This window comes from Melopsittacus undulatus, chromosome 1 (assembly GCF_012275295.1).
Source record: "Melopsittacus undulatus isolate bMelUnd1 chromosome 1, bMelUnd1.mat.Z, whole genome shotgun sequence".
NCBI lineage: Eukaryota > Metazoa > Chordata > Aves > Psittaciformes > Psittaculidae > Melopsittacus > Melopsittacus undulatus.
This window is the reverse complement of record NC_047527.1, coordinates 88,212,883-88,237,406: the sequence shown is the minus strand read 5'-3', so window position 1 is coordinate 88,237,406 and position 24,524 is coordinate 88,212,883. Positions and strand designations below refer to the sequence as shown.

Here is a 24,524-nt window from a genome sequence, read left to right as displayed (position 1 = left end):
TAACTTTATTTTATCAGCCAGGTGAAAATGTCTATGGATACTTGTGTCATTAATGGCAGGCCTATGTACACATTTCAAGGGGAAACATTCCTGTATCGAGTAATTTTTGCACAGATGGGTAATATTTTTCAGTCCTTTAAATGCTTAATAGGAACATGTTATGCCATGAAGATACTACTGTCCATTATCCACTAGCAAACAGCAAGATGTGTACTTTTTAAGAATATTTCATATATTCCCTCCCACTAACAAGAAACCCATAACAACTTTGTCCTGCTATTCCCCAACCTACTGTATAGGGCATGGGTACAGGTATACCATCTCACAGTTGAAAAATAAGAAATGCTCATATTCAAAGAGCTGGAAAACAATCTAGGCTAGACAACAAAGAGAACAAAACCTAACATGAAGCTGGCATTTCTAAGTTGGATTGTAGTGAACAAAAGTTCTTGTCAACAAAACTACAGCCGACAGCATTACTGTGTATCTTCACTTATGCATTCCAGAAGACAGACATAGGATTACGCAAGCCTGTACACAAAGTAAGCTTCCCTACTGGCACCTTGAGTTCAAAGTAGAAGTAGTACAGGCAGGTACAGGCATCATGAGAACTTTGAGATCTTAAATGTTTCCACTGCCTCTGCTTGTGATGTACAATATCTATTTCCTGGATAAAGAGAGAAGTTAAGCCTCCAGAGTCTGAATCCGGTAACTTTCATAAGCTCTAATTTCATTTTTAAAAATTATAAAAGAAAATGTAATTTGCTCTCCAGCTTTACCAGTAATCCATACGTGTTCATATTGCAGACTGCAAAAACATCTGTGAGATCAATAACAAACACCCTACTCGTCGTTCATTCTTCTGCTTTATGTAAAGAAAACATTCCCCAGCATACATCCACTCTACACTTCTGCAGTTTGAACGATGGAATATGGATAACACAAACAGAAACTCACACTGCAAACGGCAAAATGCATGTCCTTTACCAACAGGCAAGATGCCTTTAGAGACAAAAACCAAGTTATATATTTCTGAATAAAAAAAAAAGTTACAATAAGAGAGCAACCAGACTGAAAAGTCTCCAATATCAGGGAGTATCAGATTCACATTGGCCAGTGTCTCTCCTCAACGCTTTTCCTCATCAAGAGGCCCCCCTCCACAGGTTCCTCATTCCAGTTACAGGTTACTCAGTCAATCCCATTTAGTGGTAAGATTTGATTTTTCCTCCTATATCTTCCCGCTTCACTGAGTCATTTGGGCACACTCTACTCCAGATCCTGCTTCCTATGTACCTTAACTTGCCTTCAAGCTTCACAGAGTTGGAGGCTTTGCACTTCCTCTTCCTACCTATTTCCCACCAGCTGTAACTGGGAAAAAAACACCATCATGAACAAGTAATAACTCCACTTATATCTTTAATAGAAAAGCTCATTACAGACATTACCTAGAGAATTTACTTATAGGAAACTAGGAAATCTCAGCTGACCACATGCAAACTTTAATATATTTACTTATTAGGGCAGTTACTTCTATCACGAAGACAGCAAGAAGCACCATACCTATTGCTGCAAAAAAAGCACAATTATTTGCTAAACATGAGATCCTCAGCCCAAGTAGTGGAAACCCAAACCAGGAAGCACTGGAACCTCTCAAGAAGATGGCTGCAGGTGCTCAGCCATCACTAATCCTCTTTCTCAGCAACACCTAGCTTGCCAAAAAGTTTTGGGGCTCACTTTTTCTTAATTTCAACCTCGAGCACACACCTTTTTTTTGGCATTTGTCACTTAATAGATTATTCTAAATGCTGCTGCACTTGTTGCTGCTGCTCTCCATCATACATGCTGATTTACTATGCTAGCATTCGAAAAGGTAAAGGATAACTTGTAAAACACTACAAACGGAAAAGCTCTTAACTTTGAAACACTAAAGGACAATATATATATTTCTGTATAATGTTAAGTACTTCTGTACTGTTCCTAGAAACACAGCACTTCCATTTCATAGCCTGATACGATTAACAGCTAGACTTCATGTATTTTCAAGTTGCTACTAATTCATACGCTTTCAAAAAAATGCCCGTAGCTACCTTTTCCCTAATCTTTTTACCCGATTCTTTTGGCCATTATGTTCTCTACGCATTTTGCTGTTATTGCTCTCGTTCACCTTTCCGCCTGTCATTATTAAATATTTTCATTATCTCCCTCCTGCAGCCTCATGTGTGAGGATCACAAGGCAGTGTAGAGTAAAACTCATTTGGGTGATTTTTATGAGGGCAGCCGCTTCACGCGGGTGATTTACTGCTCACATTAGAACAGCGGAGCATTAGGCAAACCTCGGAACAAACCTCCCTGCCAAGCATCCTGGTATTTCGATCCCATCGAGCTGCGAAACGCAGCCGCGTTCTCACAGGGCTTTTTCACAGCGTTAGGGCCATCCCGCTCGCTGCGGACCCGACAAGCGACACCCAGCCCGGGCGGCCACACGCCGACACCCCCACAGTGCTGTTGGCAATCAATCGTTGCCCCCTCCGCGCAGCTACTGAGGTGCCCCTGCCCGCCCTCATCAGACGGCCGCTACCCATCACCTCTGCAAGAGCTGGCAAGTGAGGAACAAGGCGCACCCTAAGCGCAGGAACTCTGGCTCCCACCACCCGGACCTGCCTCCCTCAGCCCCGGCTGCGCTCCGGCACAACAGAGCCCTATAACAGAACTAACCATACCCACCTCCCACCCTGAGGGACCCTAATCCCATCCCCGCTGGCCAGGAACGGTCACCCCAAGCAAGCCCCGCCCCTTCGCCGCCGAGGTGGGCGTGTCCTACCGGTGAGACCCCGCCCCCAGCGAGGAGGGGCGGAGGAGGGGAGTGCGATGTGAGCCTGAGAGCACCACCACCGGCTCAGGACGAATAGCAGAACGCCGAGTGAGTGAGCGGTGCTCTCTCGATGCTCTCGGTGCTCGCGCCGACCCCTGCTATCCCCATCGCCACTTCCGGCAGTGCGCCAGGCAGGCGAGCGGGACGGGAGCCGCGGTGGCAGCGGAGGGCGGCTGGGCGTTGCCGCCGGGCCCCTCCCTCCCCGCGTCTCCTCCCGCCTCCCCCTTCCCGTCAAACAGGTACGGGGGTGGGGCTGCGCTTCCCCGGCACGCACCGGGACGAGGGGGTTGGAGGCGGGGTCGCGGTCGCTTCCTCGGGAGCGTCACCCGGCAACTGGGGGCCATGGGTGAGACGGTGAGGAGCGTGCGGTGCTGGGGACCGGGCAGGAGCGGGATGTGGCTGGTGCGGAGTGTCGGGAGGAGTTTGGTCGGCATGAGGAGGCGGTATCCCGCGGCGTTGGGGCCTGCGAGCAGCGAGGCGTCCCTTTCCCCGTGGGGAGCGAGGAATGGCGGCCTGTTGCAGCTGAGGAGCCCCTGTCCCGGCCCTGCCGGGCAGCTGGCAGGTGCTGCGGCAGAGCCACGTCTGTCCTGGCCTTGGGGTGTGGCGTGGGCCAGCCCACAACTGCCCGCTGGTAGAGGGCTGGGCGCAGGCGAGTGAGCAGGAAGAAAACTTCGGTGATCGTGTTGTTCTCTGTCTCCATTCCCTCTTTTGTCTGCGGGGCAGGAGCGAGATGCCCCCAAGAAAGGGATCCGTTCGGGTTTCCCACAGACGTGCAGTTGTGTCCCTATAACCCGGAGCAACCCTGTTAGGGTGTCAGCTGCTGGCCTGCCAGCAAGCGTTTGTGGTTTGCTCCAAAGGAAATCGAGCATGGCCAGGGCCAGCGTGAAATTTGCGTTGTGTAGCTCGTGCAAGTGATTTTTTCTGAGAGTACTGAGATGCTAGTTTGTACCAAACTCATGTTTTTACAGACGTTCTTCAGGGTTAAATAAATAAAAAACCCAAAACACAGATCTTTCACAGTCCTTTTTTCATTCTTGGTACAAGTCATTAACTTTCTGGGGAGCTTTTGTAATTATTCATTTGTTTCTTTTTGATGTAGTGCTCTGGTTTACTTGTGTGCTAGGTTAAAATTTTTCTCTGCATGGGACTTTATTTCAAAGGGGAGAAACAAAAAGTCTCTTATCTAAATGCATTGTTTACATTTTTACACATGGGTAAAAAAGAGGAGGGGAATATGCTATTTTATACGTCAGGACAGCTCTTAAGTCACTTGGCACTTTAAAAAAAGATTTTTTGCTTTAAACTGAAGGTGGATAAATTTAGATTAGATACAAGGAAGGAGGTTTTTACTATGAAGATGGTGAGGCACTGGAACAGCTTGCCCAGAGAAGTTTGTGGCTGCTGCATCCCTGGTAGTGCTTAAGGCCAGACTGGACGGGCTTTAAGCAACCTGGTCTAGTGGGTGGTGTCACTGCCCATGGCAGTGAGTTTGGAACTAGATGACCTTTAAAGGCCCCTTCCAACCCAGACTGTTCTATGATTTTTGCTGCCTGTTTGTTCAGAGTGTGAATCGGATGCTTGAGGGATTTTGGTGAGAGGATGAACAGCATTTGTGATAGCTAGAAAGATAATAGTTTGAGAAGTCACACTAAACTTCAGAAGAGTTCTGTCACTGTTGGTAATGAAATTACTTGTTGGAGAGTTTTCCAAATAGATATTTATATTTACAATTTCTTTAGTTGCTAAATAATGTTTATTGAAATGTTTCTTGAACGTGATCGAAAAAAGCCCTAAGTACTATGCATAATTTTATTATGGATGGGCTGGGTGTTTTTTCTTACTACTTCAGGGGTAGAATCAGTAACTGATTAAAAATAGTCAGTGTACAAGAAATTAAATCAACTGATTGTAAAATCTGGTGGTGTTCTGAGGAAATATTTTAAATACAGATAGCTGAAAATTGGAAAAATTGTGTTGTGTGGGTTACTGCTGGTAGGCATCTAAGCCTATAGTCTCTTGCTCACTTTCCTTCCCACCCCTAGAGTGGTGAGGGAAGATGAAGAGTAAAACTAAGAAAATTTACGGGTTGAGATAGAAATTGTTTAAGTAACGGGGGGAAAGTGCAAAAAGAGAGACTGAAAACAGCACAGGTGATGTAAAGGTAATCACTCCCACAGGTAGATCAATGCCCCATCAGTTCCTGGGCAAAATACGTCTAACCTCCCTAAACCCTCTCCTCTCACATTTTATTGCTGAATGTGATGCTTTATCACATGGAATATCTCTGGTTAGTTTGGGTCACCTATCTGATTATGCCCCCTTCTCACACTCTTCTCCACACCCCAGACTATTCACTGAGTGGGGGACACAGAGAGAAACAGAAAAGGTATCAATGCAGTGTATGCTCTGCTCAGCAACAGCTAAAACTTTAGTGTGCTGTCAGCATTGTCTTGATCACAGATCAAAAATGCAGCATTATACAAGCTGCTATGAAGAAAATTAACTCTGTCCCATCCAGACCCAATAGATAAATTGACTTGTTACTGTTTCTTCTTCCCTCTGATTCTTCTGATCCTAACACAGGTGTTACACAAATAATACCTAATTAGTGGCCAGAATGGGAAATGTAGGTACAATGCTATGCATTATTCAATTTACTCAGTTTTTGAACTCTTGAAGCATGCATGACAGTACTTGGCTGTGTCTGCTGCTGGGCATACATCATTTTCTGTGTTTCAAGTTGGCTGCAAAATGAAGTTCAGATAACTTCTGCAGATGTTGTTCCAGCTGAGAAAGTGTGGCATCAACAAATTTATGTAATTGCTTTCATAAACTTCACCTTAGAAACAGTTCAGTTGTTCTTTCTTTTATTTTTAAGCTGCTCTAGAATAGAAGCAGTCTAAGGATGAAAAAGTGTTTCTAGTACTAGAACTCTGTATGATATTGTACTTAAAGGCTCACTAATGCCCCTCCTTGCAGGACATTGGTACTTTTCTGGTTTTACTGAAAAGAGTCTCCTTAAACATTATCCTTTTTCATTTTTTTTTTTTATGGCCACCTCACTTTGGGTTTACCTAACAATCCACAAGGGTAAACTCTCTTCATCTTGCTTTTGGTTTTCAGCTGAAGAGCTCTGAATTTAAACACAAATATTTATTATAGTCCCTAAACTCCAGTCATAGTCCCTAAGCTGTTCTTTAAACACTTTAACAGGAATCTTGTTCCAACCTGATAGTAGGTTATATAAAAAAATGAAACAACTACATTACAATTTTTATACTAATCCTTCATCTTTCAGCTAAACTTGTAAATTCTTATATTGTCTAATAAATGAGCAGTGTCCATGCAGATTACATTTACTACGTTTATTGCATGATCTAGCTTTTATATACTATACATTGTCCTTTTAAAAATGACAGGAAAAGCATTTTTTTTTATGTATGTGTGATGAGAAGTATTTTTGAGCTGGGGAAAACAAACCACAGCAAACAAAATTTAATTACTGACTTCTTGCAGAGCTAAATGCTGACCTACACTTTAAAATCTTCGGACAACTGACTGACTAGTGTGTTTATCTTGAGGCTAAAAAGAAAACAGAAAAAAACAGCCCTCAAACATCATACTCTCTGGTGAGCTGGAAAAAAGAATTTGTTGCCTCAATGTAAACTCCTTCATCAGGTTTAGTCATCCAGTTTTGTTTTCTGTTACACATGGAAATGACTGCATGTGGTTAATATTAAAGGGACCATGCCACAGACCTCATCAGATAGCCTGTCTAATTTCTGAGATTCTGTTCTTAACCTTCTTGTTTCTGTCTTCATATTCTGTTCCTCAGAACTGTGTGAGAAACTGAATAAATGTGAGAGTGAGGGGATAACTTCTTCCAGTTCAATGCTTATAACCAGTCATAGCCTCAAATGGGTATTTTTCAGCAAGGCTTCCCATGCAGTGGACTAGTCTAGTATGTTCCACTGTGAAAATGAAGTAGACAGAACTACAGTGCTTCAGTATCAGTTCTTTCATTGTGATTTAATCATGGGAATCATTTCTTGCCAAGCAGTCACTCCTGTGCAAAAGGGCTAGTTTGCGCTATTGTGAAACTGACACTGGTTTTCTGTTGCTGGTGTTTTGGGGTTAGTTGGTTTGTTTTGTATAGTGTAGGAATACTGCTTCCCACATGAATCAAAACTCCTTTTATAAAATATCAACTCATGTTAACTTTGGACATCAGGAAAGAGAAATAAAATTTGTGACTAAAAACAATCCAACAAAACTCTTAAACCTTCATAATTTCCATGTAAATGTCACATTTGTTTACCATTATTGTTGGAAAGCTGCATGTTATATCTTACTTCAGCATTTCTTTCAGCGTTCAGACAGAGGACACACAGAAAAAGAAGAACAGAAAGAAGATAACAATAGCACCGAATGCAGCAAACTAGGAATCATGGATCTGAAATTTACTTCTTCAAGAAAATACATTTCCATCAGTGTACCTTCCAAATCTCAAACTATGTCTCCTCATATCAAATCAGTAGATGATGTTGTAGTTCTTGGCATGAATCTCAGCAAGTTTAACAAACCTACTCAATTTTTCATCTGTGTTTCTGGAGTTTTTATGTTTTACCTAATCTATGGATATTTACAGGTAAATGCTATGAACTTGTATCTTAGGCCATTTCCTTCTACCCCTTTTCTTTTTCAGTAATATGCAGAATATTTTTTAGTATGTATAGACATATATATGAATCAGAATTTGATAGCAGCAAATAATTGTATAATGTAAGATTCCATTATAATTCATATGCCTACAAGTTTTTGTACAGTTGGACTTTCAGAACTTGATCTCTTACTTCTGTGTGCAAGATAAACCTTTCAGTGTTGTTTGGATATGATTTCTTAGTCTTCTGGAAACAAACAAGCTGTAGAGCCCTATAGACTGGCAAAGTCTTCATTTTAGATTGGATATAAGGAGGAAATTCTTTACTGTTAGGGTGATGAGGCACTAGAATGGGTTGCCCAGGGGAGTTCTGAATGCTCCATCCCTGGCAGTGTTCAAGGCCAGGTTGGACGAAGCCTTGAGTGGCATGCTTTAGTATGAGGTGGCCCTGCCCATCTCAGGGAGTTGGAAGTAGATGATCTTAAGGTCCTTTCCAACCCTAACTATTCTATGATTCTATTGGTATTGAAATCTTTAGATCTCCTTGGGTTCCATGAGTACTGTACAGTACTAGACTATTGTTCTCTCTGTTCTACTTTCAGGGAAGAACTGAAATATGGACTATGATGGTTAGGTAGAAGCATAATATTTCAGTTAAACATTTCTCTTCTTGCTCACTTTTTCTCATTTATCTTGAGCAGCTATACTTCTTTTTAAGATCAGTGATTATTCTAAGGAAAGCAGTGATTTAAAAGTTGATAATTAAAAATCACTGTTTCCAGTGTAGCTTTCAAAAACAGCTAAGAATTTTGTTAAAAAACTTATTTCCAGAGAATTAAACAAAGTTAGTGGTAACTGAAAGTAGAATCTCAAAAAGAAATATATTGGGTAGTGTTTTGTTTCATGATTGACACATCTGCATAATTCTTTATGCAGTGCATGTGTTTTTCCATAACAAGTTGCTCTAGTTTTAAATGTTCCTACGTTCCTACAGCCTGCAAATTTATAAGCTCATATGTGCTATTTAATGTAGGCACTCAAAATACTAGGTGCACAGTCCTAAGAGATAGAAGAGAAAGGTAGTATCTAATTTATTGTGAGCCATTTATAAATTTTTGGATAAAAGCAGTCTCCTGAAGCCAAAGAACTGAAAACCAACAGAAAGCAGTCAGGAAATTGTCTATAATATGGGATAACTATTAATGGATGAAATATATTCTCCTTGATGAACCAGTCTATTAATTTCAGTGGACGTACACCATTAGTAAATCTTCTCATAGTATTTTGGAAAACCTAAATTGTCTTTTTCAATACTTTGCTAATTGTGTATAGTAAGTAAATCTTACGGTTAATAAGATTTGCCACCAGCTGCAAAGGCTAGCTTTGCATGTACATGAAATAAAAAAATCTGTTGATTTTGGTTTGATTTAGTATTTTGGTGCATGTACATGACCTTGCTGGGTTTATGTTTTTATAGGAATTGATATTTTCAGTGGAAGGTTTTAAAGCTTTTGGTTGGTACCTCACTTTAGTGCAATTTGGATTTTATTCCATCTTTGGACTAATAGAATTGCAGTTGATTCAGGACAAAAGGAGAAGGTATGTGTTTTTCCAAGTATTTTACCTACTGTTCATCATATTAGAAGCATTTGATGCTTATGGTAAATTTAAATTGAATGTAAATACTGTGAGGCATTGTTAGCAGTTCTGTTGTTAAAATAATGTGAATTTGCTGGAACAATGCTAGGAAGTGTTTTAGAAGCACCCACTTAGATTTGAGACCTGTAAATGGTCTTCTTGACTCTACTGTCACATTGTCCCACTTACAGAGCATATTCTATCCTCAGGGTGGCTGAAACAGACTGACTCGTGCATGTGTTACTTGGGATTATCTGTCTAGAATAGGACCAACTGCACTTCACAGCACTTGAAGCCATCTGTCACTGAATACCTTTTCCTCAAACTCTGGCACCTCCTCACCAAGAGTTTCCTCTAACATGCTGTGTGTTTTGGAGAGTATCAAAGGTCTACTCTCTGTTTGCCATGTGTCTTTAGTAGGTTTGCTTTAAAAGATATGCGTAGGTTTTGTGTTTTTCATTTAAGATAGCATTTGCATTCTAAAAATGCCAATGATCATGTGAAAACTTCACAAAAAATATTGTCATAGTGCCATGACAGGACTAAGAATCAGGGTATCTTGGTATACCAACCTTCTGTGTTTCCTTTGACAAATAAACTGAAGCCTTCATCTTGATTCTTCTATAAATAATATACCTTCTCAGAAGGAGATTAAAGAATTACTAGAATATTTGCTGAGCCATGAAGTTTTACTGTCTTGTATTTGAATCCTATTTATTAGCAGTAATTGAACGAAATGATATTTGATATCAGTCATTTATGTGCATTTTTAAATTTCTGTTGCAAAATGAAATTCGTTGAGAAAGATGATCAAGGTGTATTACAAACGTATTCCTTTATCTATTTTCCAAGCTAAATCTCCTGTAAATGACTGTAATAGCAAAATTCGTATGTTTATATTTTGTAGAATTCCTGGCAAAACCTACATGATAATAGCGTTTTTAACAGTGGGAACTATGGGTTTGTCAAATACCTCTTTAGGATATCTGAATTACCCTACTCAAGTCATCTTCAAGTGCTGTAAGCTGATTCCAGTTATGATAGGTGGGGTTTTTATACAAGGTAAGTTAGTCTTGCTATTAGATTATTTTTTTTGTTGTTTCTTTGGGAGTCAGTCATGTATGGAATCTAGTACTTTGTATTCCCCTGAGGCTTTTGGAGAGGGATAGGTAGCATTTTTCCTTTAAGAGAAGAAATACATTCTTCCGAAGTGTCTTCTCAGAAAATTTATAAATACAATTAGATATGGGGAAAAAGAAGTTGTGCAGGTCACTCACAAAACTTCATTGTTAAGTAATGTAACTTTGTTTTCTAAACCAAATCACTCCATAAATGAGCCATTTTCAGTAGTGAAATGGAAAACTCAGAATGGAAAAAAAATTAAAATCTAGCTGTTTTGTGAAGAAATCCCCAACTGTTCTTGTTTGAATCCCAAATTCCTAATTAAAATTCCTAACTTTTGATTAAGCAGAAGTGTATGACTTTTGTCCCAGAGTCATAGCTCATATTCCAAGAACAGAAAAAGAGATCTGGAGAGCAACAGATAAAGTGTATAATAATGTGAATAAACATACTTAAGTAATTCTTCATTTAAAATACTTAAGTATATTATAAATATTTCTATTTGTTCAGTACACAAAGATTTATGAAGTCAGTAAAGCTCTGCATGGGTAAGTGACATGAAACAGAATTAGGATGGTATGTTTCTGTTGTTGAAGTTAATATTGCCCTTCTATTTGCAATAGAAAGCTAAACGTTCAGAAGAGGTTTCAAGTTTACATATGCATGCACAATGTTTACCTTTAATTAGGAGTTATTTGTATCATTTTAACGCAGAAAGACTGGTACTCCCTTAAAGCTTTGTGAATGTATATTGTAGTAGTCCTGTATTCTCTGTGATTAAAAAAATACAATTACCATGTAAAAATTTTCAGTTAAAGTTTCAGAAGTTCAAAAAAGTTCCCTTGAAAGCTTATATTGAAAGTACAGTTTCTGGGAAAGGAATATGTTACTTCAAACAAGATATACTAACTGCTGCCTTTTCATTTCTGTACTCCTTTTCCACTCCCATCCACACCTCATTTCTTCCAAACTAAAGACAATATAGAATTCTAAAAGTAACCAAATAATGTTAGTGTTTGGCAATGACTCCTCTCTAATCAATAAAGGCAGCCAAAATGTCTTTCATAAGGGAAAATCTTAAAACATCTAAGCTGATCTAAAGTTTCCAAGGTTGTGCTTTGTCAGGGAGGATGAGCCTTATGTCATTGAGAATATGCTTTATGTCATTAGGGTTAAAACTAAAACTGACTACAAGAATCAGATGGTAATCTCCTAAGATCCTTTTCCATGTTAAGAACTTCTGTTGTAAAAGAAACCAATTTTGGTTATGAAAGGGCAGCATCAAGTCTTCTGCTTAAGTAAAAATGTCATTGGAACACTTACTAGTCTGCTGAACAGGATAATCATGAAATTCTGAGAGTGGTAACAGTCCTTTCATGTTGTTTGTATTGCTTTTGTAGGAAAGCGTTACAACATTGCAGATGTGTCTGCTGCCCTGTGTATGAGTCTTGGATTAATATGGTTTACTTTAGCTGACAGCACAATTGCACCAAACTTCAACTTCACAGGTAAATATATATTTTAGAGATCAACAAAATGCGTGGTTTTTTTCTTACAATGAGTGTTCCATAGGAGTTCTAAGAGTTCTTTGTGGAGTGCCTTCAGGTATCATATGGAAAATGCAGGTTTCTTTGTAGCTCTACACTTGGCAGAACAGTATCAGTGCCAGAAGAGACCTTATTCCAAGTGGAGTTTTTTTTGTTCTTAAAACTTCTGGAAATTCCACCCTTTAGGTTGAAATACCTCATACTTGTTCTCTGGGAAGTACTTTCTTCCCAGTAGGTATGTTTAAATGGCTATGATAAAATTCAGTTTAACCATTTTAAAATGTTGACTTTCTTACTCAGGTTTGCTGTAGTTGGAGTGTAGTTGGAGTGTCCATGTTCTGACTTTTCTATGATGTGTAAAATCAGAAGCAAAGAAAGGATTTTAACCTGCTTTTGTTTAAAAACTTAGTTGAATTTCAGTCTCAAATAGGTAGGGAGAATTGGTTATTCATTAAATCCATGTAATTTACTTGGTCAGTGTTTGGATTAGTAACTGAATAGTCAACTTTTGGAATTCTGAGATGAGTTACAACTGTTATGACAGATGTTTGGTGTGAAAATATTTCTTAGTAATGGAGGCAGTGATTTAGAAGTTTTGTTCATAGCCATAATAAATTCTTCATTTTCAGGAAAAAAATATCTGGTTCTCACAAAGTATTATTTCATCTGGTGTTAGTAACAATCAGTTTGTTGTGATACCTGAACTGTATACATCTTTTGCCTTCCTCATAAATTAATTCTTATGCCTTTTATTGTAATTCTAGTGCTGTTTGTAATGGAAGAATTTACAAAGAAAAATAAAAGTGAATTATATAACCTGCTGTGCATTTAATGTGTTTGAGTGGTGTAACTGGATATCTATTTTAAAAATATAAATATTTTGAGTACAGTATGACATTGATAAGCATGTAATTATAGTCTAGTGTTTCTGATGTATAGATATGTTACCATTACAGTTATTTTTTACTACAGCCTGTAAATGCATTCACATGTTAATATATTCCTTTTGTGGAATTTGAATTGTTTCAAATATGTCTTATGACTTAATTCTGAAAAGATTTGGAAAGTTGATTCTTCAACTGAATGGGACAAGGCACAGTGCAGCAAATGTAGTCAAGTCCTGATGCACCCAAAGATCTGCAAAACACAAGATAAAAAACTTTAAATATCATCAGAGAATAAACAGGGTTGTCTTTCATTATAAATTTATTTTGAATACTTCAAACAAGTCTGTATATGTTGAAGCATAGATCACTACCCTTTGGAGGAAGTTAGTTCTGTGAAAATAGAATATAGAACTAGAATTCAGAAGTCTGGATCTCTCCTTAGGAAAGTGATTCAAAAGTTTCCTGCTCACCTTTTGAGAAGGTACTTTCTGTATTTCTATATTCCGTTTTTCTGTTTCATTTTATTCCCATGTCACCTAATTTGATGAGAAGAAACTTTTCATAATGGAAAAGGTGGAGGTTTTCCATTTCTTGGATGAATTATGGAGATAGATGGTCTCTTCCTTCAAGAAATGTACTGATCTTTGGTATTGCAGAAATATAGCTGCTGAAGTGTAAAACCAGTGCTAAGAATTATTAAAAACTTCACTCACTTTGAAAAAAATGGCATATTCTTTTGAATAATTACTTTTCTTCGTGTAAATCACAGAATAAGAACTGAAAGCCAAAAGGCAGAATTTTTTGTCCTCAGAGAGTATCTTCAAAGAAATAACACAGTATTTAAGGATATTAGAACTTTGAAAAACATAAACAGCAAAATAAATGTTTAACTTCAGAACTGCTGTTTTCCAAAACTGCAGTTTTCTCTTGCTGCCTACTTACTGCCCTATAAATTCATGGATTCCTTCCAGTGATTTATTCACAGTTATTAGAACTGCTTCCATGCGGATGGGTATGATTCTTGCATGGTTTCACAGAACTTCTATTAACTTCTTAAGACCAAAGCTGTTTACATTTCAGAGTTCTGAGAGTGCAAAACTTTACTGTGACATTAAACAAAATTCATGATCTTTGTTGTCTGATGCAAATACTAAAAATGGATCATGAGCAGATGTAAAACATTGTATGAGGTTTTCGGTTTGGGTTTTCTGTGGGCTTTGGGGGTTTTATTTTCCTTTCTTGCTGTTGAAATCTAATCTCAGTATTGCTGGGCCAAAAAAGGTATCTATGTAGATTTTGTTTGCACATGAAAGAGGTCCTCTAAGAAGCTCTCTTCTGCCAGAGCGGGTACATATTTGTAACTAAGGGAGAGGTATCCTTTTCAGTATGGAGTTGTTGCTAAGAGTTCAAAGCATCTCCTGTCATTATGAGATCGGAGAGGTAGTGGTAAATATCCTGAATAGCTGTGAATAACAGATAAAGGAATTCCAAGAGAGACCAGAAGAGAAGGGTGGGGAAGAGGAGATAGCCTTGAAACATTGGTGTTATGGGAACTTCTGCTCTTCTGTCTTTACAGGTGTAAGTGAAATTAACTATTTTCAGTGAAGACACAGTAAAAATATTGATTGCATGCAAATTCTTCCATCATAGACTATTTGTGCAGGTGCAGTTTAGTCGCAGACCAGGATGTTTTGTCTTAGCTTCTCTGTTAAGGAGATGTTTTGTGGTTTGTTACATCTACTGTGTCTTCTAATCTTACGTATGTGAATTATTAAAGAGATCTTAATGGGCAGGTAAACTCCAAACAACATGTTAATACATTTGTGTGGTAGCAATTGTGAGTATGAGAATGTGTTGGATATATTTACATAAGTTCCTCAACAATAACTTATAAATGTATAAGCAGTGTTAATATCTTAATGAGTTCAGAAATCATATTAATAAAGTAAAATACAATGTAATGTAGTATTTCAATCAAGTCTGTTAGTGCAAGACCTCCTGGGTTAATATCTTTCAGAAATAATTTAGGACCATTCTTCGAATCATTTCTACTCATGCTTTACATACTATATAATGTTACTGGTCTCTTTCATGGTTTTGCAGCTGCAGCTTGGCAGGTGTAGTGCTATTCTTTTCATACTCCAAACTGTATGTATGTAATATTAATATCTGTCTTGTCTTCACATTTCTCTTTTCCATGCACACTTGCACTTCAGATTCCAGGTAACCTTTTCATCTCAATCCAGTACTGAACATGCATTTGTCCAGTGTTGTGCCTGATTCATTAAGCACTGCTGGAAAATGTATGATATTGAACATGGAGATATACTCGGTCACTTTAACAAAAGTCATCTGCAGCAATGCTATTGGCAAGCTATGCCTTTGGACCAGAGCTGAATCCAAGTAGTTAATATATCTATGTCTTCAGCATAATTATTATTAAGGTTATCATTTCATTTCCATTGGCTCATACCTTTTCCAATCCCTGATAACATCAAGTAATGAAAAATCTTTTTCTGTTGTCCCAGTTGCATTACTCTAGCCTGGGAAAAGAAATGGTTCCCAAACAAAAAAAATGCTGGTTTGAAAGTCACAGCAGTTTCGCAAGAAGATGCCACCTTAAACTTCATTGGTATTAAAAATGGCAAATCTTTAAATTTTGAGAATCTTAGGAGCTGAGATTATTTATTTATTTTTCTCTGCCAAAAACTTACACTCCATTTGGTCCCATAGAACTCCTATTCTGAGACCTCCAATAGTAAATGTAACATTAAGAAAATATAACACTGCTTGTTTCTAGTCTTACACTCCTCATTCATCGAGACTAGAGCACACTGTAAACACGATTTTGATGATTAATGTCTTCTGTAATGTTGTATACTTAGGATTCAACCAGTATGTATCATTAAATGCAGTAGTTGCTACAGTCATGAGAGAATTGGAGTTTGGAGGTTGAAAAATAGTGACTGGTGTGAATAAAAAGTTAGTAATTTTTGTTATTGGAAAGCTGATTACATTGTTGACTGCATAATGACTTTGTTGTGAACAAATATGTTAACCTAAAACCATGGGGTTTGTACCTGAACAGCAGTTTTTAAAAATTCATATTTCAGAAATGGAAGATTTCTGTTTTCAATCCTCTTGCATTTGTTTAACCATTACATCTAACATTTTTATTTGCCTTTTTCAGGAAAATATAGGAGTAACTACCCAAAGGAGTGTGTTGTCTGGTTATTTATCTTCATTAAAAATACCTAAGTAAATGCAGTTGACATTTTTTCACTCTTGTTACTACAAAAAATACAGCTGGCTTCTTTATAGCAATGTCCAAATGTTCTTTTCAAGCCTTGAGACACACAGTGCTCAGGAGTTAACTGGTGGAGAGAGTGGAGACGGACACTGCTTGATACTGGTATCATTAAATCATTTTGCTGACATTTAGAATATGCTATAGAGCGGGGTTGTTATGATTTTCCTGTTCCTGAGATTTATTTCTTCCCTCCCACCCCAGATAAGTAAAGAGTGGTTTATGTCACTGCTCTGCTGATAAATATTCTGAACAGGTTTTCGTTTCTTTCTTTCTTATATTAGGTGTGGTCCTAATATCCCTTGCCCTCTGCGCAGATGCAGTTATAGGAAATGTACAGGAAAAAGCTATGAAGTTGCACAATGGTTCTAATTCAGAAATGGTAAATATCAGACTTGCAGTTTTAAAATAACGTATCATAGACAAGGCATACAATGACAAAACAGGAAACTTTATCTTCTTTTCTCTTGCATATGTAAAAGAGACCTTTTAGTGTACTGTTCTTGAAATTTTCTCTTTGTTTGGGGGCTTTTGCTGGTATTTTGTTTGGTTTTTAAAGTTTCAAGGGTGCTGCTTTCTACATGCAACTTCAAATGTATGTGTGTCGCAGCTACAGAAACTCTCATTTCTAGCAATGATTTCTATGTCTACCCTGCAGGCCTGAAATCAACAGAGTGTTTTCTGAATGATCATGTGCATCTCTGAAAAATACATACTGCTTTTCTGGTATAGATGTGTATGTGTTACATGGAACACATTGCTTTTCTTACTTGCTAGACTTCTGCTTATAGTGTGCTAGCATTTGAGAGGCAGCCTTTTTTTAAGCTTTTGAAATCCATAAAACTGACTTTCAGAATAGGTGAATATGTGTGTTCCTGATTCAGTGAAATACATAATTCTGTACTGGAATTGGAATGTGGATTATCTGTTCATGAGGTTTGCTTTTTTTTTTTCTTTTTAGACAAAGCATGTTTGAACTTGGCATCTTTTTCTCTAAAGTCAAGTCAATACAAGAAAATCTTTTATTACAAAAGACATTATTTGAATATGCCAAATTAAAAAATAATTGAAATTTAATTTGCATATTTGGCAGATATTCTACATTTAACTGGGAAATCCAGTTTCTCATTTGTGAGGATAACTTCTTACATGGAATTAAAAATCAGTTAGAAGAAAGGTTCATTTAAACCTTTAGAAGGTTTAGAAGGTTTAAATCAGTTAGAAAGGTTCATTTAAACCTGAAAGTGATCTAGGTTGGCTCAAGAAGTTTAAGCTGAAAGTTTCTGGGAAGTGGAAGAATATACCAGAGAAGTGTCACTGTTCTTGTTTCTATTTTTGTACTTTTTTCTAGTATTCACTTGCCTGCTGCTGGAGGCAGATTTTAGCTACATGGACCTGACCTGACCTAGTGCAGACTTCTGTAGCTGTACTCTCTGAAATCCAAAACAAAATACAATCTGTAACTGTTTTCTTTCCCACTTTGCACCTTGCCAGCAGTCGTCTGACAGTTATTAACTGCCTTACCTACAAAGCTTGTGTTACCTCCAGAACCTTGCTTCTTATTCTGTGATAGTCTGACAAATTTTGCTCTTCATGTTGTATGCTCATACTTTGTGTAGAGGATCATTGTAGTGATTGATGATAAAAAGATTTTGGTTTTTTTTGAGGCCTAGAGATTACACTCCAGGATTTTGTTTGGAGAAATCAGTGCAGGAGTGCAAGCAGAATTTCAGAAATTATTTTTCCAGGCTTGATACTGTAGGTAAAAATTGAAGAGGTCTTCTGCATCAGAGATAATGTTTAATGCACAGTTATCTGGAAATAAAACCTAATAGCAAAGGAATGTGTCATCCACAAGATCTGTTTTGTTGCTGAATTTGGAGCTTGCCCTGGATTAAGCAATGATGAAAAGAGAAACCACTGCTCTGGAAGGTTATACCTGATTTTGCCTTGTATGTCATTCATATGAAGTGACCTATATCACACTGCCTAACAAAGAACTAGCAATGCAGTACTCATTCCTGGTTGTGAAAGTGAGGTCTTTGGGTAGTTTGGGAGAAAAGCTGGATGTAGAGGCAAGTTAAGAACTAGAGGCTTATTTTTGTGCATATAAACAGTGTAAAGTAAGAGCTCTGAAGATCACGTCATGAGTTTCAAAACAGTTCTGTTTTTAAAATGTATATTCATCCTCCTTTATTGTAGAGCAGTGATAAGTCTTCTGTTGTCTCATGGCATTGTAATCAATTGTTAATAGATTTATTTTTGCAAATAGTTGAGATAATATAACAAAAAAGCAGTTGACGAAACTTGTGTTGAAAGAAGGTCTGTAATTGACACTGAGTTTTGAAAGTGTAGTCAGCCTGTTCTAACTAGTAATGTGTAGAATAGTTCTGTTCACTGTATCCCTTTTTCACAAGGAAAAGCCCAACAGCTGAATGCCTCACACTGCATAGATTGGCAGTTTCAGCTTCTGTTGTTGCTTCTACATGGGAAAGGATGGGATGAAGGTTCTTTTGTTGCTGTATGAAGCTATGAGTTAAATAAGGGTAGAGACAAAACTAAGTTTAGCTGTTTGTTGAGTATAGGCTGGTTTAAGTACTGAGCTAGGTCAGAGCTGGTTGAAAACCTTCAATCCGATAACCATAATATGTACATGAACTGAAGCGACACTGATGAAACTTGTGTGACATTTATGGAAGTTGTGGTGATTATGTGCTACACTTTGCACATTTAATGGATCTTTACTGTGTAGGGTAAGTAACAGAAAACAAAGTACATTTAAGATGTTATTTGAACTATTAAATTACATAGTTGTGTGAAGTTTTATTTAGGCTGTGAAATCCTGTATTTGAAGGATTTACCACAGTCAACTTTGACCTCAGGATATTATTGAATAACTAGCCTACAAAACCTTTTTTTTCATGTAGTTGTGGGTAGAAAGAATATCTTTAGCACTTATTACTCACTTTTCACTGTAAATCAGCTATTATAGAAATATCGAATAATATAGAAATAATACAGAAATACTAGTAAAAATATCTTCAAACATTGCAAATGTAACTCTGAGAAGTTGGACATATTAATAAGACCAAGCATTTGAAAGAATTAATTTTGTCATTTTATATGGTATCGCCTGGTAATTATTTTCTCTTAAACTATTCTAGGTTTTGTATTCCTATTCAATAGGTTTTGTGTATATTTTATTTGGATTAATATGCACTAGTGGATTAAGCCCTGCAGTAACATTTTGCTCAAAGGTAGGTGTAAAGATTTACTTTTTTCTATGAAGAACCTCATTGGAAAACACTGCTCTGTTTGGCTTAGAAAATCTCACCACTTATCTAGTCTTTTCGTCATGTAAACTGGTTAACTTGTATAATTCATACATTAAGCAGGTTGTTACAGTCTTTGATGTATAAGATAGGGTAATGTTTTAAAAAACAAAACAATCACAGGACCAGACTTATGAGCTTATAATTTCATTATTATTTTTCCATTATTTAACTAAAATTAAATAAGGATCTTTGCATGAATGCATTGTTGAACAGCTTATTATTGCTCAAGCAATTTATTAAATTTTGTAGTTTTATGTCATTTTGCAATACCTCAGGGTTTGTTTTACATTTTCCTAACAGGCTTTTTTTTGTTGTTGTTGCAGCATCCAGTTCAGACTTACGGTTACGCATTCCTTTTCTCCCTGACTGGGTATTTTGGCATATCCTTTGTTCTAGCTTTGATTAAAATCTTTGGTGCCCTTCTGGCTGTAACAGGTATGAACAAATTATATCTTTACTACTTTTGGTATAAAAACATTAAGTAATTCCATTATTTAGGAAGGACCTTTTGAGAATTGTTCTTACTCTGCATTTTTTTTTTGTTCATTATGCTGACTGATTGTGATTTCTGTAGCATTGATCTTTACGAGTATATGTAGATGAGAGCTTCATGGTTCCTTCTGTGCCACAGTGTCAGTATTGAAGAGACTGCTAAGTAATCTTGTACGTGTGGCCTGTGCTATGTTTTAGTGAAGAAACAACACTGTTCTAAAAAGGGAAATTGCAATGGAAATGTATAGTTAAGTCTCTGAAGTGTCTACATATCAGAATATCCCCAACTGCTGGAAAAAGGGGAAATGACCTTGCTGTTCATTTTAACAGCAGTTTATTGCACTGTTAACATTTTTTATGTATCTAACAACACTAAAGGAAAAGTCTGACACATTTTGCATCATCTTCATGTACACCTGTTTTCAGGCTGTCCCTGAAATTATTACTTAGAACTATATACAAACTGATATAGAATGTAAAATTCTTTTTCTGTAGAAAGTTGTTGCTTCCAAACTTAAAATGTAACTTGAGTGTGTTTTTCAAAAATCGGTGATTTAGTTTCTTCTGTCATCTCTATAGTTGCTACAGTAGTCTGTCAAGAACAGTTACACTGGGCTCATTCCTTCCTCAGGTTACCTTTCCTTTAAACTACAAACATTAGTCACAAGGGCCTGCAAGGCAAGTTGTAGCAAGATGCCATGGAGATACTTTCCTCTTTTCCTTCTACCCCTAAAAGCTGGTTTCTGTCAAGTGATGCTCTACCTTCATCTGTGGTCATGAAGAGAAAAATACAGACAGGTTTTTTTCTGACCTGAGGATTGCATGCTCTGCTTTCCCATTAATTATTTGTTCTGAAGCACTTCTGTTTCATGTGTGTTCTTAACAAAGTTCAGTAGATCTTCTGACTGGAAATTGGCCCAGATGAGAGTGTTGGTTCATGTATTAAAATAGCTTTTTTAAAAAATAAAAAAATTTTACTGTGCTAAAATACGTCTAAAAATACGGTGGCATAGCAAACCCTTTCCAGGTTTTCCTATGCCTGACCTTGATAATTCTAGTACTTGAGCCCTTTCTGTCTTGCCTGTAGCAATGTGAAAATGTTTATTGTGCCTTGGAAGAACACCACATTCATTACTGTCCTTCCCACCCCCTATCTGCCCTCCCCTTCTTTGGGGGGAGTGGGGTGAAAGAGTTTAATGAAAATTATATTTCTATTAGCAGAATGAGAAATTATCAGACTTAATTGAGAAAAAGAAGAAAAGGCACTTAATTTAGAAGGAAATGGTTACATAAATATTTTAATTAATAACTGATTTGAAAGAACAGAAATGATTGTAATTAGAAAAACTGAAGTAATTTAACGATTTTTTTAAATTATTCATCTGTAAACTGTTTTCTAATTAAAACTCAATTTTCTTTTTCATTCTCCTTTAATTTTTTATGTAATAGAAAATCATTTTATTTGATGCACATAAATTTTTTTACAGTTAAAGAAAATTGCTACTTAGAAGTTGAGACAGGGACAGATAAAGCAATGGTGAAGGCTGTTTCTTCTGCTACAAAACATGCTTTTAAGTAAATATTTGTTTGTGGGGGTGGGTTGGAGAAAATGGAACTTGCTTTTCTAGCCAAAACAGTGAGAAATGACATCAGGAGTCACTGGTTCATTTTGTCTCAGTATGTTACAGTAAGACTAATGTGAGACTGATATGAATGTAGTTGTACAAGTGAGGCTTTCCAGTATTGTATAGTAAAATGTACTTGCTGGTAAGCAAAATACTTTGCATTAATAAAAAGACATATTTTTATTTAAGTGCAGGCAATTGTCCCTGTTTGTTTTAACCACATGAGAAGCCTGCACTATCATATAGAATAGCCCCTTCTCATTCCCTTAACCATAGCTGAATTTGTACGCCTGGCTGCACTGTCACATTTTTTTAAACATTTTCAATAACTTTTACTCATTTATTGGTTTTGTTTCAGTGATGAAATCTGTAGGCTTCCCAGTACATAATTTGCTTTATTGTTCATAGCAGATAGCAATGAAATTGTTCAAATCATTGTTGGAGCTACAGCTAATTTGAGAGTGTCCCAAACAGATAGCTTACTTCCATTTTTAGTAATAGCGTTGTGTTCTCAACTCTCCTTACTCCCTTGATTCTTTCTAGTGATAACATGAAGAAGAAGGTCTCTTACTGGATTTGATGAAAACTTCCCAATGCAACCTCTGAAGTCAGGCATTGTTGGGTTTCTTGGGTTTCTAACCAAAATTGTATTTCTCTGCACTGCTAGGTAAATTTTCAGCAGCTTCAAGGTGATGACCCCATTCCACTTAAAAATAAAGCCCCAAACACTGCTGAACTGTAATAGCATGAGGTGGAAATGGCAAGAGATTTGGTGTATCCATATAGTGATATCAGTTTTATCATCTCTAACAGATGAATTTATACCATTAGTTACTTGAAAGGGTTGTTTGTTGCTTTCAGATATTGTGAATTGATTACCATGAAGTTATTAAGCAGCAAGTCTCCTGGAAGTTTCTTTGCTGTAGATACTGTGACTGGAGCTGATGCTACTGATGCAGTGTACTTGTTTCAAACAGCGTATGGTTCTAGCATTGTTTAGACTGGATTACTGCATCCACAGCCTGTGTTTGCACCAAGGATGATCACTGATTTAGCCAGACAATTAAGTAATGAGGTTATCTACTAATGTTGAAGCCTATATTATGTTCTTTTGCTGTAACTGAATGCTTAAAGAAGTAAATATTTGTTTTCCTCTTCAGTAACAACAGGAAGAAAAGCAATGACCATTGTGCTTTCTTTCTTGTTCTTTGCAAAGCCATTCACATTACAGTAAGTATTTATAGTTTTGAATGGGGTTTTATGTGTATTATAAAAAAATCATGGTTTTGATCATGGAAATATAACAGTAATTAATCACATTCAGGCTTTAGTGCTTTTCATTGCTTATCTTCTGCAAATGTTGGCATTCTGCTGTAAATATTGACTGGCTTGTTGATGCTAATCATGCTAGAGAAAATAGTTTCCATTTTTCAAAATGTCTGGAAGACAAGCTAGTACATGTGTTGGCATTTTGGGGGTTGGTTTTGTTTCTTTTTCTTTGTTTATCTGGTGCTTGTGATATTTAATAAATTGCATACTTTCCCTGTGAAGGAAGATTTGGCTAAAGGAAGGTATTTTCTCCATGATGGTATTATTTCCCCTTTTACAAGCTCAGGTATGAGTTCTTAACTAGCCTTTTTAAACAACTGCAAGCTTCTGTTATCTTGAGATATTAAATCTTGCAAGATTTTTGAGCTTGGGTTTCTTCCCTTTTTTTTTAATTTCAAGGAAGAGCTTACACTGAAAAATGCAGCTAAGTTGATACATTGGTCCTAATTACTTTTGGTTTGAAGCAAAGTAGTATTCAGTTCTATTGCTATGCATAATTTTTTTTTTGAGGTTTGAGAACAAAGCTTACAGCCAAATGCCCAAGTGCAATTTACTCCAGCTAACAATCTTGAAGCTTAAAATAATGGAGAGCTGAAACAAAAATGCGCTTACACTGGAAAGTATGGCTGTAAGGCACAGAGTGAGAACACATATTGGGCCAGTTACAGAGAGTATAGCTCTCATAACCGTAGGAGGAAAAAATGTACTAAAACCCCTCAGGATTCCTTCATTCATGTGAGAAAGAGCAGTTACTGTTTAGTTGTTATTTAACTATAAATGCACCTTAATAAGCTCTCCAGCCAGAACAGGACAAGGAAGGGTGGAAGGATAGCAATAATAAAGATGTAAGCAAATCATTCTCACAGTCCACTAATTTGTGGTTGGTTGTTTTTTCCTTAAACTTGTGGTTGGTTTTTTCTCTCCTTAGTGTGGGGGCTTTATTTTTATTTCATCCACAAATATTGGTATATAAGTGTTGCAGATAAAGTACTAATGTACTAATGGTAACTTTTTTCTCTTCCTTTTAGGTACGTGTGGTCAGGCTTACTGGTTGTCCTTGGTATATTTCTGAATGTTTACAGTAAGAATATGGATAAAATCAAACTGCCTTTACTGCATGGTCTCTGGAAAAAAAATGTGGAAGAAAGAAAAACAAGGACGTTGTCACAAACTGTATAGACAGTGATTTATGCCTTGCCTAGACTATGACTTACTATTATTTTATTGGAACAGTCTTCAACTGATTCACTTTCCAAAGGGAACATTATTAAAACCAAAGGAGCTGAAGGCATATTGTCTGCTTGCAGATTGCTAGAAGTGCACATTTTTGTGAGCCCTTTCTCTAGAGCACTTGAATTCATCGGTAAGGGTGTCATAGGCCATTGTCAGATGGCACTATCAGGCAATGAAGGACAACAGCTCCTGGCAAACGGCTGAGAAGCTGTACTCCAAGTGGGACACAGGAGAAGAGTATTTTGGGCATTTTAATAATATTGGCCATGTGGCTGATCTGCGATTAGTGGTTCTTTGTTAATTGTCTATGTGGGATAATTTAAATGTAATACTGTGTTAACATCTAATGGAACCTTAATCAGCAACTGGTTGACCAAATTGTGATTTTTAAAGGTGGAAGGTTTACAATATGGTATATTGTCACTCTTTGTCATTTTAAATAAAAATGTTGGGGCTTTTTTAAGTTACTGATTAGAA

The 24,524-nt window shown here is 37.1% G+C and overlaps 1 protein-coding gene across 2 annotated transcripts; it reads left to right on the top strand.

Moving 5' to 3' along the window:
- Positions 1-3,125: 3,125 nt before the first annotated feature.
- On the top strand, positions 3,126-24,524 carry SLC35B3 (solute carrier family 35 member B3). 2 transcript variants are annotated; one of them, XM_005149905.4, is made up of 10 exons: positions 3,127-3,226; positions 7,242-7,520; positions 9,010-9,131; positions 10,078-10,232; positions 11,693-11,800; positions 16,318-16,415; positions 19,198-19,290; positions 19,692-19,803; positions 22,646-22,715; positions 23,843-24,524. In XM_005149905.4, the coding sequence occupies exons 1-10, from the start codon at positions 3,215-3,217 to the stop codon at positions 23,991-23,993; spliced, it is 1,200 nt and encodes a 399-aa protein (XP_005149962.2). In that variant the 5' UTR covers positions 3,127-3,214; the 3' UTR covers positions 23,994-24,524. The 2 variants fall into 2 exon arrangements, with proteins under 2 accessions (XP_030905506.1, XP_005149962.2); XM_031049646.2 differs by lacking the exon at positions 19,198-19,290 and having other exon boundaries at positions 3,126-3,226.

Bases quoted from the DNA above. Each gene is read 5' to 3' on its own strand.
- SLC35B3 (XM_005149905.4), top strand. The intron at 10,233-11,692 runs GTAAGTTAGTCT...TTGCTTTTGTAG, and splicing joins AGGTGGGGTTTTTATACAAG to GAAAGCGTTACAACATTGCA. The intron at 19,291-19,691 runs GTAGGTGTAAAG...TTGTTGTTGCAG, and splicing joins CAGTAACATTTTGCTCAAAG to CATCCAGTTCAGACTTACGG.